This window comes from Lagopus muta, chromosome 1, assembly GCF_023343835.1.
Source record: "Lagopus muta isolate bLagMut1 chromosome 1, bLagMut1 primary, whole genome shotgun sequence".
Taxonomy (NCBI): Eukaryota; Metazoa; Chordata; class Aves; order Galliformes; family Phasianidae; genus Lagopus; species Lagopus muta.
In genome coordinates this window covers 12,148,625-12,166,111 of record NC_064433.1, presented here as the reverse complement: position 1 = coordinate 12,166,111, position 17,487 = coordinate 12,148,625, and the positions used below count along the sequence as shown (strand labels likewise).

Sequence of the window (17,487 nt, the reverse complement as noted above, 5' to 3'; positions counted from 1 at the left end):
GTGAAATGCGAGCACTACGTACACCTCACTGTCATTAATCTGTTCTTAAGCAGTCTGTGAAGTATTTGGTTTTGGTTTTAGTTATAATACATTCATCTATAAAAGAACTTGCATATTATTATAAAACATCTGGAAAGGACTCTGTAATTCTCAAGTGTGCTTTCAGTTAATTTTACAGAATGTCTGCTGTGAGAGAAAATGGGCAATTCGTTCTCTTACTCTTCCACGTAGAAGTAAAAGCAGAGTGTGGCCAAACCATGACAGGAGTGGAAGAGTGATTTGTAGGAATGTGATCATTTTAATTCTGCAGCTTTGTAATGTTTATTTTCTTCATACTTTTTTTGTTCAGTGCTAACTCTGACTGCACAAAACAATACTTCGTAGTCATTTTCAAGGGAGAAAGTTTTACATAGGCTGAGTTCCTCCTTCTCATATCACTGTCATTTGGTTCAATGCTTAAAAAACCCCAAAGCCTCTTCCTGTTTGTTACCATTAAAACAAGTGTGTGACTCTTCTGTAGCTTCTTCTGCCTGAGCTTTGGTCTCTCTTCCTGAGTGGATTAATTTTGTAATCACAACAGATATTTTTTTTGTGATCAGTGCTGTTTTTGTTCTTCCCCAAATACCTACTAGTTTGTATGAGCTTTTCTTAACACTTTATAACGCTTTGATCTCTTGGCATCAGAATCCTTACGTGGCCTTCTGCATTTAATGAAACTTCCCCGAGGTTCTCCTGAGATAATACAGCACTGTCTGTGTGCCACTTGTGTTACACTGGAAAGTGGAAGTAAAGTTCTGTTTCTTTCTGTTAACAGCCTAAAATGACTGGGTGAATTCAGTGGAATAAATGGCGTCCAAAGTAACTGATGCTATAGTTTGGTACCAGAAAAAGGTAAGCTTTCTGTTTGTTTTTATGGTGACTTCAGGGAAAAAAAAAAAAGTTGGCTTATTGCATTGTATGTGTAAAGTATAATAAGTGTAAGTAGTGCTGTGTTGCTGGTTGGTGTTCTGTGAAAGGGAGTAGCTTGGAAGTCTGCCTCTGAAAGTAAATAAATACCTGATGACAATACCTTGCAGGATAGAACTGCTTTTGGTCTAGCTATTGATTTCAATGTAATGTTGATTAATGTACTCATGTGCAGGAGAATGCTGCTTCTATAGTACATAAAAGAATCACTGTATCTAAGTAGAAAGTAAGAATTCAAACATTCTCTGTTAGTAGCAAGGATTGATGTATTCCAGAGCCAAAGGAGGTTTCTGTAGAAGTCAATTAAAAAAACTGAGAATGGAGAGAAGCCATAAAGAGAAAAAAGATCTTGCTGGAAGATGTGCAGTTACAGTTTCTCCTGATAGTATGTATATTTTGTTTCGTATCTGTACAGAGAAATATTGATGTCTGACTAACTTATTATTTTGTCAATTTCAAGTTATTGCATCCTCTTGACATTCGTGTGCTGGTTGACTTACTCAGCTAAATTGTTTTTAAAAGCATGGCGAATTTTGCTGAGTTTGGATGTAGAATTTAAGGTGTGATGCATTTGTTCTATTTTTCCTTATCTCTCCATGCTTCAGTAGGTTCCTGTTTTCCTTGGTCCAGTGGCTTTCCTTTGGTAGTACATGTACTGCTCTTAGAGGGAATAATGGCAATGGTCTTCAAAATAGAAACTGTGGTTAACTTTTACTTTTAAGCACTTGTAGCTTGTGGAAATCTGACAGAACTGACAACCTGACAATGTCATCTTCTCTACTGTGAATTAAAGGTGCAGCTGGAAAAGCAGAAAAATGAATTCTGCGTACTTAATTTATGCTCTGTATTCAATTATGTATTAAAAATTTGGGAATCATTCAGAACTTACTGAGAATTTTTTTGTGTTTTATACTGTCTCTCCCTTCCCTCATTCAAGCTTCAGAAAAACTATTTTTGTCACAGAGAAGATTATATGGGCAGATTAAAGCACAACCAACCCTTGGGTGCCCACGAGAAGCTTGCATCTCTTCAGCTCTTTGTAGAGTTGTAGATGGCAACCTTCTTATTTGTACATTTTAAAAAGAAAGAAGTCAAAAAACATCTTGCTGAATTTCTTCAGTAACAAAGTTTGGAATTGTTGTTACATGGCATTACTTCTCAGATCCACTTGCTCTTTCCTGTCTGTACACACATAGCTGTAAATCCTCGATAGTGTCCTGGTTTTTCCTGTGGTAGCATGGATGAGGTACATAAAGGCAGCCATGTGCAGTGGAATTGCGTGATGTTTTCAAACCATTTCTTGATTGTGGGTCCTTTCAGTTGTTACAGAGATTTGTAGGGTGATTTGGAGGAAGATTTAATGTAACGAAATTCATTGGAGAATCTCATGGAAGGGAGAAGTGATGCTTATTGTAAAAATCTTAGATTAAGCTGATTTTACCCGCTTCTCAGGTCTCTGAGGTTTTGTGGATGGTGATGGTGAACAATCATGGACAGATTTATCTTTATGTACAAAATGGTCATTTGATGTGAGCAAGAGTCTCAAGTCTCCAGAGCTCTTAATCAAAGGTCCTGCTCTTTTTTTTTTCTATTGTCTTTTTTTTTTTTCCTCCTAGTTTGAGGTACATCTGTGGTCCTGTTGGATGCTTAGGAAAAGAAATGCTGTTTGTGATTACCACAACTTTCCGTCCTCTTGGTGCTAGGAACGCAGGGTCTTCTGATGAGTCCCTGTGCTGTGATGGTACAAGGAGCAGAGCAGACCTTCTGCTTTGGATGCCAACAACTCTTTCCTCAGTTTTACTGTTCCCAGGAGACTGCTTCTGACAGGACACCTCACTGTCAGTACAGGTCGTTCTTTTAAGCCTCGTTCTGTTGCTTTTTTCCAGTGATTGCACACACATGGTTCTGCTTAGAGCATCCAGATCAACAGCAGTATTTCTGCTGCAAGTCTGCAGGTTTTCACAAAGGTCTGCTCAGGCAGAAAGTACAAACTGTCTTTGAGGCAAAGGATTGTGATATGTGACCACCATTACTTCATGAAAGACCGGGCTGTCTTCAGGAGAGGTGCGATGTTGCATTGACCTGATGTCAGTGTTTTCCATGGTGTGAACAAAGATGAATTGCATTCAGTTGCAATCAAGAAGCTTTCAGAACTTCTTTCTGAATGAGAGAGTGGAGTCTTACTTTGGGACAAATTCAGAGATGTTGCATTTCATGTAAGTGTTCATGATAATTAGATGGTGACCTCAGGGTCCCAATTTAGTGAGAGTTAGCCTGGATCAGGCTGGTAACTCCTGGAAGTTGTTAACTTTGTAGTGCTGTGTATGATCCTTTCCTAAGAAGATCTTGAACTTTCCACCCACGTCCCTGTTTTTTTTCCACCATCATTTACATGGCACAGTATTTTTTCTCCATGGATTCACTGTACTTAAATTTCGAACTGGGAAATGGAAGAACTGTGCTAGAGATGAGTGGATAGCAGGCATGTTTCTTGTTCCTCCTGAGATGTTTCTATTATGTGATTGCTTATGATGGCAAAATGCTGAACTTGGCTTTCAATTCTAAGCGCGTCACGTTTGTCCCTCTTGCCTTGCTTTTCAAGTTTGCTGAATCCTCACTGTTGTAGCTGAAATTGAAAGTGGGGAGAAATTGATACTTAGCAGTAAAACATTGCTCCTGGGTCAAAAGAGAACTAGGGTTGCAGTAATTATTGCTCAGACTAATGGCTTGCCTATATGATAAAATGAGGAAAAAGAACTGTTATTTTGGAAAGTTTTTTTCACATAAATGAGTTGATATATGAAGATCCTAACAAAGAACATGAAGAGCTTAGACTATCTCTAGAATACAAAGAAACTGTACTTGAATAGGCCCTTATATGTACTTGAATAGGACGCTTGTTGTGAAAGAGGTATTAAATAGATAACTTACTCCATGTGGTTTAGTTTTCAATGTTGGTATATTTTAAAACTTGCCTTTATTTTGCACTAGATTCCCCTCTGTTGAATTTCAAAGGTCTGCAGTCTCCTCAAAAGTCAGGCACTTCTGGACTTCTGTGGTAGAGTTACGCAGTTGAGCTCTTCCAGCTGCACTGGCATAGAACTGCAAGTTCTCCAAGGAGCAGCACCCAGGGCTCGTTGCTCGTGTGACTCATTCTATTGTCTGCAGTGGAGCTTCTCAGGGGAGGATGATTTAGTAATGTGCTTAATCGTTTAAAGGTCAGACTTTTCATTGTGTAAACTTGTGTATTGTTGTTGCAATAGATGCGATGTGCTTGTAGTGCAGAGGAGCTCTTTATGACCACCTTATAAAAGTGCTTTATTAGTTCTTAATTACTTTTATTTGGATTGCAGGGTTTGTTTTAACACAGGTTTGTTATCTGAGATCAGGGCCGCACAGGCGTCGCTTTCCTGGTACGTGGTCGTAGGAGCTCCCCTGCTGCTGCACGAAGCGATGGCGCAGGGCGTGCAGTGTGGGCATGCTGGCTGTGTAGGAAGGTGTATAAATGAGCTGCTGCGGAGCTCCTGGGCCTACGGAGGAGTGCCCTGCTGAGATGTTTGCGTGTCTCAGGGAGGTCAGACAGGCGAGTGCCGGCTTGCTGTCAGCACGTGGCTGCGCGGCTCTTGCAGCAGCGGGTGTGGCGGGGCTGTCTGCGCTCCCTGTGTCAGTCCCTGGCAGCTGCCGAGCTCAGAGGCGCCTGTCTGTGCTTTGTTAATAAATAGCTTTAGGATTATGTGTGCGTATTCGAAGTGCTGTGTCAATAGCAGCACCTGAGGTTAAAAAGAATGAAATCAGTTGTAACCTGAAATACTGCTTCGAACTTAAAATCTTTGTGTTCATTTATTGTAATACTTTTAAGGCTTATAGATAGTAATAGGTGTGCAACTTCCGCTCTGATTTCCAATTTTACAACTATATGTTAAAACCCAGGGTATACCAAAGAATAACTAATGGTAAACCAAGGAATTTACCATAACAGCTTTTTGATTTTTAATGCTCACAGGAGTTCTGCTGCAAAAATGGAGGGCTTTGCACACATTTGTTAACAATATTGCAGGAGAGAATTAAGTTTTTCCAACTCTTGGGGGTGGTTGTCGGTGAAGGCAGAATGGAACTTAATGAACCTGAATCGTGCATCTAATTGCTTATCATTTAACTTTGCCAGCACAGCTTTATGCTGCTTTGGGTGTCTTTTGGGTACTGCTGTTAAAGGGCGCAATAAAACAAATGAGATGTTTTATTTGCCATGGTTTTAGAGGGCAAAATTAGAGTTGTAATTGCATTAAGGTCTGTAATGTTTAGTGTTTTATAGCTCATTATCCTAAGATTATACTTTCCAGCAATATAAAGAAAGCAACAGTAATTATATCATACCCTGAAACTACTTTATTTCCCTCATGGTATTGAATTAATGTGATGCGTTGGTGACCCTGGCACACAAAACAGTTTTTGCACAGGGGTCTGGGTGTGTGGCTGTATTACTGAGAACTTGGGATGCTAAAACTCTCAAAAAGTTCAGTCTTCAAGTGTCAAAACTTGACAAGAATCGGAGCTGACTATTTTTGAAAATGATGTTCCCCAGGGTTCAGTTTGGGACGAGGTTTGTTTATGTGTCAATGATGTTGATGAGGCGACGGAGGATCGAGTGAACCCTCAATTAAGGTTTGCAGATGACACCAAGTTGGATGGGCGTGTTGATCTGCCAGAGGAAAGGAAGGCTCTGCAGAGGGATCTAAGAAGGCTACGCTGATGGGCAGAGTCCAACTGTATGGCATTCAGCAGAGCTACTTGCTGGATGCTTCACTTGGGTCATGACAATCTCAGACAGCAGTATAAGCGTGGGGAAGGGTGGAGAAGGTTGCCTGACAGGAAAGGATCTGGGGGTGTTGGCTTAAAGCCAGCTGAATGTGATCCAGCAGTGTGCCCAGGCACTCAAGAAGTCCAACGGTGTCTTGTCTTGCATCAGAAGTAGTGTGGCTGGCAGAACTGGGGAAGTGACCAGTCCCTCTGTGCTTGGCACTGGTGAGGCCACACCTCAACTGCTGGGTCCGGTTTGGACCCCTCAATACTGAGTTGCTGGGATGTGTTTAGAGAAGAGCAATGAAGCTGTTGAATGTGCTAGAAAGCAAGTGTTGTGAGGAGTGGCTGAGGGAACTTTTTGGTTTGAGGAAGAGGAGGCTCAGGGGAGATAACAGAATCATGATTCCATTATTCTGTGAAAGCACCGAGAGGACAAATACGTATTTAACAAAGCTGCTTTTCTATGTAGTACTGAAATCGTCAGGTTGTCAGCTGACCAGTATTGGGGATTACCTTCAGCACTTTGTTTCAGTGAGTCAAAATTCAAGTCTTACGCAATTGATCAGAATTGCTCAAACCCACAGTGTGCCTGAACAAAGCAGCTGTATGCTGTGCCTGGCTGCTGACATTCATGCACTTACTGAGTGAATTTGTCAGGGTGCAAATGCAGTTTAAACTGTAAGAAGCTGAATGTATCTGTGAGAGAGAGCGAGTGAGCTGCAATTCCCTCTGTAAGAGTGATTCTTGAACTGTGTTTGTTATGCCTGGTGAAGTTATAATTTAGTATTTCTTTTCCCGAGAGAACTGATTTATCTCTCAGTCACACAGCAGGATGTTGCTGGCACAAGGAATGGATGCTGTGGGAAGTGGAAGTAATCAGGAGTAAGGGCAGTGCTGTTTCAAAATTAAAGTGGCAGTGATGGTGAGCTTGCTGGATTTTTGGTGGTCTTCAGGGAACAATACTAAATAATGAGGCTGTCTGGTTTTCTTTGTCCAGTTATTTCTTCAGACTGCTTCATTTTGTGCAAACGCATAATTGTAGGAAAAAAAAAATGTTGCTGAGGGCTTAAACCTTGAAGAATGACTGGGCTGTAGCCATTGTGTAGGCAGTGGGTCAAGGGAAGGGATTGTCTCTCTCTGTTCAGGTTGTGATATGGCATGTAAGGTGCGGTGCCCAGTTTGAGGCTGTCCAGTAGAGGAAAAGGCATTGATGTTCTTTGTCAGGCCCAGCGGAGGGCCATGAAGATTGTTCTGGGGCTGAAGCGTGTGATGGGCAATGAGTCTGAGAGACCATGGTTTGTTCTGTCTGGAGAGGGCAAAGGGAAGAGCTCACTGTTTTCGCAGCTGCCATCTGGGTGGCCATGAAGGGACAGAACCACGTTTTCTCAGAGGCGAGCAGGGATTGCAAGAGAGGCAATAAACACACATTGAAATAGGGGAAACTCAGGTATAGGAAAAAAATGTTTCCTGTGAGAGTTGCGGAGCACTGAGTTACGGTCCCAGAGAGGCTGTAAAATCCCCCAACTTTGGACATGTTCAGAACTTTCTTGGCTAAGTCCTTGAGAAACCTCCTGTAATTGGAGCTGCTCCACACAGGAGCTGAGTGTCCTCCAGAGGTTCCAACCTGCGCAGTTCTTTGATATGTTTAGTCTGAGATTTGGAGATGAGTGAACTTCATAATGGATTGCTCTGTACTTTGGTGACAAATGGAATCTTGTGCAGTTTGTGCTTTTTTTTTTTTCTTTTTTTACTGATTAGTTCTTTTAATGCACAGAAATGGTAACCTAAAGAAAGTTACTTCTAGTGTTCGGTGTATGTCACTAGGAAGTGGCTTAGGGCGGGTCTTGGTAATTCCTTTACTGTATATTCTGAATATACAGTGTTTGTGTCTGTATTTATTTCTGAATATTCTTACGCATCAAATTTTTGTTTAATTGTGAGACGAAAAATAAGGTCTTTCATGTTCTTAGCAGATCTGCTAAAATCTCCAAACTATTACTCAATAGACAGTAAGGAAGGCTGGCTGATGTTAAGAAGAGTTAGTATGACATTATTGACCGATACAGAGAAAGTATTTATACATAGATGATAAATGTTTAATTATCCATTATTTTACTCTGGAAATAGTATCTTTGAAGGAAGCTTTGGTAAAATTATTGTTCAGTGGAATGGCTCTTAGTTCACTGCAGTTATTGCCAGCTCATTAGTTGGTAATTTACGCAATTAATAATAAACAATTCTTCATTTTCAAGCTGAAAGAAGGTAGATTTAGGTTAGATATAAGGAAAAGGTTTTTTACGTTGAGGATGGTGAGGCACTGGAACAGGTTGCCCAGAGGTGCCCCATCCCTGGAGACTTTCAAGGTGAGGCTGGACCAGGCCCTGGGCCTGGCTGCATGTCCCTATTCATTGCAGACGGGTTGGACTACATGGCCTTTAAAGGTCTCTTCCAACTCTAAGCATTCTGTGATTCTATGATTTTACTCTGCACAGTTGGTTTTGCTTCTCCTTCTGGGAGTAAGGGAGAAGGAAGGGAATCCCAGAACCTATTAGTAACTGTTCAGCAGTCCTACATTCCAAGATTTGCACTTGAGGTTATACAGCTTTTATCTCTTCATTTTACTTCTGTGTTTGAGTAAGAGTTTCTAAACTCGTCCCTATTGGCAGATGCTAATAGCTGAAGCTATTATATTATACATCTCTGGCTACGAACTGGGTTTGTCTTAGCTTAGCCTGTCTTGTCAATGTATCAATGATAAAAGAAATGGGGGAGGGTCAGGAAGTGCAACAAACACCTTGAAAATGGAAAAGCATCCTGAAAAAAAAAGAAGTCTTAGTAGTAAAAGATCAAGAAAGATAACGACACTGCTGAACTACGAAATTATTGCCTTTACTGCAATGTGGATCAGTTAGGTAGAAATAAAAGAGGGTTTAAAGTAACTTGTAATAAATTTGTGCATTGAGAAAATAAAAAATGTTTTGTATGATATCCATAAATGTATACTTGAACATAAACTTAATATGAGGCTTTGTTTTTTTTAAATGAATAATATTACATGTGTGTAAATTATTTATACGTCAGTCTCGATACTAAAAAACATTCTGTTGTAGGTTTGTACAGTTTTTGAAAAATGTTGGACTTTAAAAATTAATAAAGTGTAGTAGCTAATGTGTTAATACTAAATATTTTAATAAGATGCTAAAAACTTAATTTCCTTGGTAGACAGCCTAAGGAAGCAACTTCACTTTTTATTCGCCAAACTCTGTAGCTTGTGTCCTTTGGATTTGAAGTAGTATTTTGATGTTGCTTGTAACAAAGTGTAGCAGCTTTAATGGACAAAGCTTAGCATGCAGATTTCATTATGGATAAACATTAAACTTTTAAGATCCAGCAAGAAATGCGATGTATTCTTAGGATTATAATCTTCATTAGCCTTCTTTGTCATAAATTATAAATGCCTCCTGAAATATTGATCGATTCCATTAGAATCCGAAGGCTCTGTGAGTATTGGGCTACACGTTGATACCATCGCTGCATTAGCTTAAAGTGAATATCAGTGTCATTCACAAAGCTCAAATTCAGTCTTAATGCACACGTGGCCTATTGATCTGTTTATGAGAGACACTGGGAAGCAATAATTTGCAGTGCAGAAACCCTTAGCATTGGGCTCTATTTGAAACCAGAATGAGCTGTTTCCAATAGCTTAACGTTTAGTTGTTCACATCCAGTTGTTATAAAAACCAGCTGTAAAAGTGTCAAACACGTTTTAAATAGACAAGGAAATGTGCTCATGTGCTTTCGGAGCTATTTGGTTGGGAAGAAAGAAGCAAAAGTGTTGCTAACCTCCTGAGTTTATTGCTGCTTTTTAAGCAACGTGACCTTCCTCTGCTCGCTTGAAGTAGTGCAATTTATGGGATCAAAGTTGAGCTCATCTTGTCATCTCTTGTTTCTGAGAAAGATTTGAAGTATATTTACATGCATAGTGTTTGAATGAATCCAGTGGCTTGATGCTTTCAGTAAGTTTTCAATTTGAGACAATTTTTGGAAGTTGCAATAATGGGTTACAGTTTGTTTTCACATTGAAATAAGTCTAAAAATGAGGTTAAAAATTTCTAAAAAAAAAAAAAAAAAAAGTTTAAAATGTTGCAACACCTTCTAGGTGGAACTTGCTGTCATGCCACCCACATCTTTTTCTGTCCTTGATGTCTCCCTGGCTACACCTGAAGCAACATTTTCCATTGTGAAAGAACATTGGCAGGGTTTTCAATCTTCACTAATCCTGCATGTGCTGAAACTTGTAACAGCTGCATGGTGAATAGTTGGTTATTCTACAAATACATAATGGAGCAGGGTTCCTTAATCTCCTCATTGGGGCATTTATTGAAGCAAGCTGACTTGACTGAATATTTTAGAGGTAACTGGTTTGGATAGACTGGATAGAGCCTTGTTATTGAGGAAGCCTGTGGTGCATGATTTAATCTAAATTAATACAAAATATCTGCTCCAAAATATCTACAACAAACAACAGATTTGTTGTACCACAATTTGTTCCATCTGTAGCATGCCATTGACATATTTCTTACTAGGGGGATGTGTTGTTGCTCATGCTTGGTGATGGAATCATGGAATCACCACGTTGAGAACAGACCTACGAGATCATCCAGTCCACTTACCACCAGTATTTCCCCACTAAGCCACGTCCCTTAGTGCCACATCTAAATGTTTCTTGAACACCTTCAGAGACAGTGACTCAAATACCTTCCTGGGTAGCCCATTCCATTTCCAGCCATTCAAGAGCAACAATTAAAGATAGGCTTATCACGTTACTTGAATTAACATATTATTAAGAAAGAAAGAAAGGAAGTTTTTTTTTTAAGGTTAATTTATTTTTTGCTGAATCCTTAAACAAACAAAAAAGCTGTAGAGTACAGCCTATGATCCACTTTTGATTAGCTATTTTGTAAATGAGGATAAATTCTTTGATAAATTAGGTAAAAATTGGGATAGTGTTGTGTACTTCCTTAATTTCCTTCTGATAGGTTTGCAAGAGAAGTATAGATGGATGCTTGTGCTGTTTGAGAGAAGGGAAATTGAAGATCAGGTGCAGATTTGATGGCTGAACTTGCATGTGCATTCCCAAAAGTGCCTCAAAAGGTTTCCTAAAGCACAAAATGCCAAACTGAGTGGATTAAAAAAAGTAATAATAATTTGCAAGAGATTGTAGTGATAATTGCTCTCTGTAGCTGTCCCTAGAACTCTTTTCTGTTGGCAACAGTATGCCTTTATTTAACAGCCCTCTACTCAGATTTTGATAATTGACCATGATCAGAAAAGATTGGCCAGGCCAGTACATATTGTAAAAGACCATCTTCCTGTCCTCTTCTCTTATTTTACCTACTGCTGCAATAATTACATTATGGAGTAATGTTAAAAGAAAAATATCAATGCCAAAATCCCTGCTTGTGTGTTTTGGAGGCTGAAGCTGCTGCCTAGTATGTTGGTGGGAGAAGATGAGTAAGCCCGAATGAAATTTGGTCGACTGACTTGCTTCAGATGTCTCCTGGGATCTGTTTCCCAGAATTCCTCTAACAAGTGATCTATTGTTTGTTTATGTGAAGAACTCTCTTAAAGACTCTTTCAACTCTAAAACAGTATGGGTCATGAATGGGATTAGAAATACAGAGTTTGCTTTGCAATTTTCTTGGCACAAAGGCCTCCACTTTTGTTTCTTGCCCAATGAAGTGGGAGGCAGACTCTTCTGTCTTTGTAGAAAGAAAGCTTGTTGGGAAGCGAGGGGGGAAAGACCCAATGTTGAGCCATACAAAAAACTCACTAAGGACTCTAAGAAATGAAATGTAAATGTCATGAAAAACAGGAAGATCTGAAATGTCATTTAAAACGTATTTAGGAAGAAGCCAAAGCAATTCGATACAAACATCTGGGTGGAGTGCTTATTCATGTTGACTTTTTAATTGCTGGCGGTTATCCAGATGGAGCCAGCTTTAAACTAGCTTTATTTTAATTAGTTTAATTAGAGCAAGTGCTTAATCTGCTCAGTACAGTGCCTGACTTGTCCATTATTTTCCATGGTATATGTGCTTTTTCTAAGTGCAAGGTGCTAAGCATGTCTTATTATTACTAGAAAATCGGTAGGTTTTTCTTTTGGTATTTTAGGATAGTGAGCTAGAAATTGTTTGGATGCTTGTATCTTGTGAATAGGAAGTACTAAGCAGATATAAAAATAAGCCATGGAGTAATCAAGCAGTGGGGTTTTTTCCTTCCCATCAGGTGTTTGGACCAAGCTGGTTGTATCAGCTTTCTTTACAGTCAATAAGGAGACTTAGAGTAAGTTTCCTTCCATACATCTGCCTTGCTATTGTGACTCAAAATCAATGTAACACTTCACTGGTCAGAGCTTGGTAACAGGAACCAAGGTTCAGGTATGAGGCAGTAAGTGTGGGTGCACGTGTGTGTCTGTATGAATGTCTAAGGAGAAAACTAAAGATGTTTAGTGAGGGCACTGGCTGCTCAGAGAGGCTGTGGGTGCCCCATCCCTGGAGGTGCTCAAGGCTGGATGGGGCCCCGGGCAGCCTGAGCTGGTGGAGGTTGGGGCTGGGTGGCATTTGAGGTCCCTTCCAACTTAAGCTGTTTCTTGGTTCTACACTTAAAACAGATCATTGCTGAGAAATGTCTAGAAGCTCTGTGCGCTATTCAAAGCAAGCTGGTTCTCTTTGGTAACTTCTTAGAAAGATGCATTGTCTCACATATTGACTTATTCTTGTCACTTTATCTTACCCTTAGTCTTATAAATACCTGAAGTTTTCTACAAAACTGTGATGAGAGTAGAGCCTGGAGAAAACCAGTTGCTTTTCACTATAATTTTTTAACTAAAAGCTTGTTCACATTCAGACAAAACTAAGATCTTTAGAAGAGCTTTGGGAATAAATAGACTGGCAGCTTAATGAGAGTCTTGGAAACCTTAGAACTGACAATCTTCAAATAATGCTTGTTCTCAGGAAAACAGTACACTATGGTATAAGGAAAAGATTAGTTGAATTTCAAAATAGGTCTACTAGGAGTGTTATTTCATCAGTGATTCATTGGGGAAAAGGGCAGTTTCCTGATATTCTTTCTGCATTTTGAGTTTTCCCTGACCTGGAATCTAGCTGCCTCCCAGCCTGTTGGTAACGTCTGCTGCCGTGCAATCTGAAGAGATGGAAGTCAAGACAATGGAGCTGTAAAAGTGGGTGGTGAGGAACAGGAAATGTAGAGGCAGCCATTCCAAAATAACGAGTGGAAGATCTGGCTTCAACTAACTGTGAATTGTATTTTCTTTCAAGTTAGCTGGCAGCAGCTGCACTGATGCCGGGCAGCCCCGCAGTGAGGCTCTGGGCTGGCTGGCCTCAGCCTGTCAGGCTCAGCAGAGTTCTGGGTCAGCCAGGTCCTGCCCAGTAGAGATGGAGCGTGGAAGATGATGACTGCTTTGACGATAAGTCTGCTTGAGGAGATAACCTGCCGTCTTCATGTTTGTCTGAAAGATAGGTTGATTTTGTACTGTCAATTTATTTGAAAACCTAATTTAGATTCTGTTTTGTGTTCTTTTTAGATTGGGGCATATGATCAACAAATATGGGAAAAATCAGTAGAACAAAGAGAAATCAAGGTAATACAGTATATCAAGTCTTTTTTTTTCTTTTGCCAGTTATCGGTAATGCTGTAATTGTATATGCTGATGTAATTTACAATGTATGGGATATTCTTTAATGCTGGTGAAGCAAAAATAGACTTCTGGAGTGTAACCAAATGAAACTGGCATAGTATACTCTATTTATATGACTGCTAAATCCACAGCATTTTAAAGTTCTACATCAGTCTGTACTTCGGTGCTTTTTTATTATTGTCTTAAGCCAGAGCTTAGTTTATGAGTGCCTCTCTTTCACTCTATGATGAATTCTAACGTCAGTTATCTGAGCTCTCCTTATTTCAGTTAGTTACCTTATCCCTCCAGTTCACTTTTCCTCCTTTATGATGCTGTCATTGTTTTGTACAGTTTATTAGACTGGTAAGTACTTCAGGCTTTGTGTCCTGAGAAAGCAGTTAACAGCAGTTTTTTGCATTTTGGTTTAACTAACAGTGCCATCAATGTCTGCCGCATTGCTACAGCGTTCTGGGGAAAATAGTCAATCCTATGTGTAGTACTTCTGCTGATTGTAGATTGTGTCATACTCTGTAATGTTAAAATTAGTTTCACTGGTGTTTTCTTGCAATTAACCTTTTCTCTTCAAGTACTGCACACAAGAAATACGCTATTACTGCATGAGCTTAAAGGCTGTGTTAATTCTTAGCATTAGTAAAATACACATTTCTTCAGCATTCCTGTGGGTTTTTGGTTGTTATTCTCCATTACTTCAATAGCTAAATAGCATATGTTAGGGAGATCATTACACAGGAGCTCTCACCAACCTGATCTCTCTACAAAATCTACAGATTAGCTTTTAAATCAGAGATGATATTTTCAGAAGTGCTTCCGAGCCTGATAAGGAATCTTTGTGACACCACAGTTGTACAACATGCCCCGTTAGGCAGCACGAGGAACCTGAGCTGCTGCTGGTGCTGAGCTGGCTGAGTGCAGCTGCAGGGACACCTGGGGACTGTGCAGCTCAGGTGCTGGGAGCTGCCAGGCAGCCCTCCCTGGCACAGTGCTGCTGTGTGCCGCATGAGGTGCGGCTTTGATTGCAGCCATACGCTGATGTGATCAGAAGGTTATTGCACGAGAGTTGCATCTTGTGGTACCCGCTGTCTGAAGCATGCAGAGAGGTGGTGCAGAAATGCTCTTGATATCAGCACAGCTAATTTCAAACAAAGGTGTTGGCGTTATTTTCAGTGTCTTTTCAGTGACTGTGAAAACCAATTGCCATTACAACAGAAGTTCTTGTAGCTGCCGTGTAATAGGGCAACATTCAAATAATTTATTGCAAATATAGTCTTGAGCCTGTGGGAAATTCAGCTTGTTTGGTTTATAGGCTGATAATTAACAAATAAACAATGGGAAAAATGATAGTGCCCAGAAGAGTTAGCAGTGATGGGGAGGCTTTCAAGGGGAGGCTGGACGGAGACCTGGACAACCTGCTCTAGTTGTGGTGTCCCTGTCCATTGCAGAGGAGCTGGACTAGATGCCTTCAGAGGTCTCTTCCAACCCTGAGGAGTCCATGACATAGCATAATGAAGGGAGCAGTGAAAGAGGTTGTTACCTTTAGGTGTCATACATTAAAGCTTATATCTCAAAGCCATTATAATGCTGTTTATAAATGAACTTAACTAAAGAAGTTAATAAAGAATATAACCAAGAAGTTTTTTTTAGTAAAAAAAAAATTTGTTGCCAGTAGTATAAATTAATATTAATAGGGTAGTTTTAACTGAATTATTAATTTTAAACTTTGCGCAGTGGAGCTTTTACAACAGTAACTATTTTTAAGAGCTTTTATTTAAACTTTGTGGTTTTTATATTAGGTAGCAGAAATGTGTTAAGTACTGAATAGAAATTATGTGAGTTAATGGGATGGATCTGAATAGTATGGAACATAATTATTTCTTAATTAACCTTATGTTACTTCCTAATGTTGGAACATACTGTTTTTCGCATACATCACACAAATTCGTGACACATGAATAGAGAAATTGCATCTTAATAAAAGGAATTCTTTCACTGTGTGTGGCAAAAAGTAGAGCTACCAGTTCACTATAGTTCATGGACACTGAAAGCACTTGAGATTTGACCAGTGACATTTTTTAAGAATGTCACCACTGCTTTCCCTATGAAAGATGCATTGAGTTCCATTGTTGCCTTTCTTTTTTTTTTTGAAAAGTTCTTTGTGCAGAATGGAAATGGGCACAGGGGTAAATTGTTCATAGGACTGTCTGTATTTCCAGTGGGTTATTTCTTCTAAGATGCACATATCTGTTTATTTAGACTTTTGAGGAAAAAATCATGAGGCCCATAAGCAGCAGTACAGTTGAAATGTATCATACAGTATCTTCTATTTTTAATCTTTAGAACCTTTTATGAAATAGAGTGGCTTGCTTATGCAAGAATTCCCAGGAATATATAGCTATTTATGGAGTTACAGTAAATACAATTTCTAAGTATGGGCTTCCACATGAAATTACTGCAGTTTTAAGACTGCTGACCTATGAAAATCTTGTACATTAAGCAGTGCTAAGTCTGCAGTAAAACAGCATTTGTCATCTTAAGAACACATTTTGTCCTAACCACCCATCAGTTCCATGTATTAATTTTGTTTAATTTCAAGCAAACTCTCTTTTTTCTAATGGGCCTACCAGGTGTTGACTATACAGCTAGTTCCCTGCCAACAGTGATTTGTTTTTGTTGGTTTTGGTTTTTATATTATAGTGTTATTTTAAAAATAAGTACAGCTGAATTTAAGTGCAAGAAATATTTTGAGCTGTGCTATTTGAAAACATGCTTTATGTAGTTGCTATGAAGATTCACACGGCTAGATGTCATTGATCTTTCTCTCATTTTTATTAATTTAATTTGTATAATTTTATCTAAATTTAATGCTTATACTGAAGTAATACATTTTTTTAACATGAATGTAATATTACTGTGTTCGAAATCTGCAGTTCACCAGCAAATGGAACTGCTATTTGAATAAGTACAGTTAAATCACTTCCATTATAATTCCATTTGTATCCTCAATATTTTTTTGAATTACTGTAGTTTACTATGTCTGAATTGTACATGGAATCATTATTAGCTAATGTGACCAGGAGCTGATCTGAAGGCATCAAAGTAAACTCACAAACATCTGTCTCTAAGCATCACATCTTAACATAAAGAATAAACTTGACAGTTTTGTGAGGAAGTTTGGCTCTTCCATAAGGAAAGGTGCTGTTTCGAAAAGAAAGAATAAATAGAAGCTTTTTCTTTTTCCCTGCTGCTTCCCCATGTTGTTTACTTTTTCTTTTTAATAGGCTGTTCTATATTCAGTATTGGGAATACCAGTAGTTTTCTAGAATTTGGACTTCTGACAGCAGAACTTGCTGTTGATTAGTGGCTTTTGATTTGCTGTTGATTAGTGGCACACATTGCGGTGTGATTTGCTGTTTAGTTTTAGAATTGAGGAGTTCTAATATGAGCATTTGATAAAGTTTAATTAGATATCAAAGCAGAAAAGATTCAGGAAAGTAATTTTTTAAAAAAAAGCTCTGGAAACCTAATATGAATGTACTACTAATTGTTGCAAGTGTGTGCAGATTTTGTCTGTATAACCCGAAGCCATGGGGAGTGTGTGCTCAGTGCTTAACAACATTTTGGATCTACGTAGTTGGGTCAGTAATTGTTCAGGTTTTGTTTAGATTGTCAAGTGTGAAAAAGGCATTGAATGGTGCCGTGTACCTCAGAATGTTTTATAGTACTTTAAATCTCTGAAGTTGACTTTTGTCTGAATCGTTAAGAACAGTACAGGTTAAACACAATTACTGACCATATCTTTATTATCACATCACATTATTTCTGTATTCTGCTGATGTTCAATATTTGCGTATTTCAGGGTTTGAGAAACAAACCAAAGAAAACAGGACATGTAAAACCAGACCTCATAGATGTTGACCTTGTACGAGGTAAGTCTTGAGCTAGAAGAAGCCAGATTTCTCAGAATTAAATGAACTACCAGTCTGTCTTGTCATAAGCTGAAGGCT

General features: G+C 39.1%; 1 protein-coding gene across 2 annotated transcripts in view; it reads left to right on the top strand.

Annotated features, from left to right (window-relative positions):
* PHTF2 (putative homeodomain transcription factor 2) overlaps positions 1-17,487 on the top strand; it is a 62,559-nt gene that overhangs the window by 13,348 nt on the left and 31,724 nt on the right. For both annotated transcript variants that reach the window (XM_048948295.1, XM_048948285.1), the window contains exons 2-4: positions 815-891; positions 13,373-13,429; positions 17,340-17,409. In XM_048948295.1, the coding sequence (XP_048804252.1) occupies positions 847-891; positions 13,373-13,429; positions 17,340-17,409 (172 nt within the window). In that variant the 5' untranslated portion in view covers positions 815-846. The remainder of the gene's footprint in view (positions 1-814; positions 892-13,372; positions 13,430-17,339; positions 17,410-17,487) is intronic.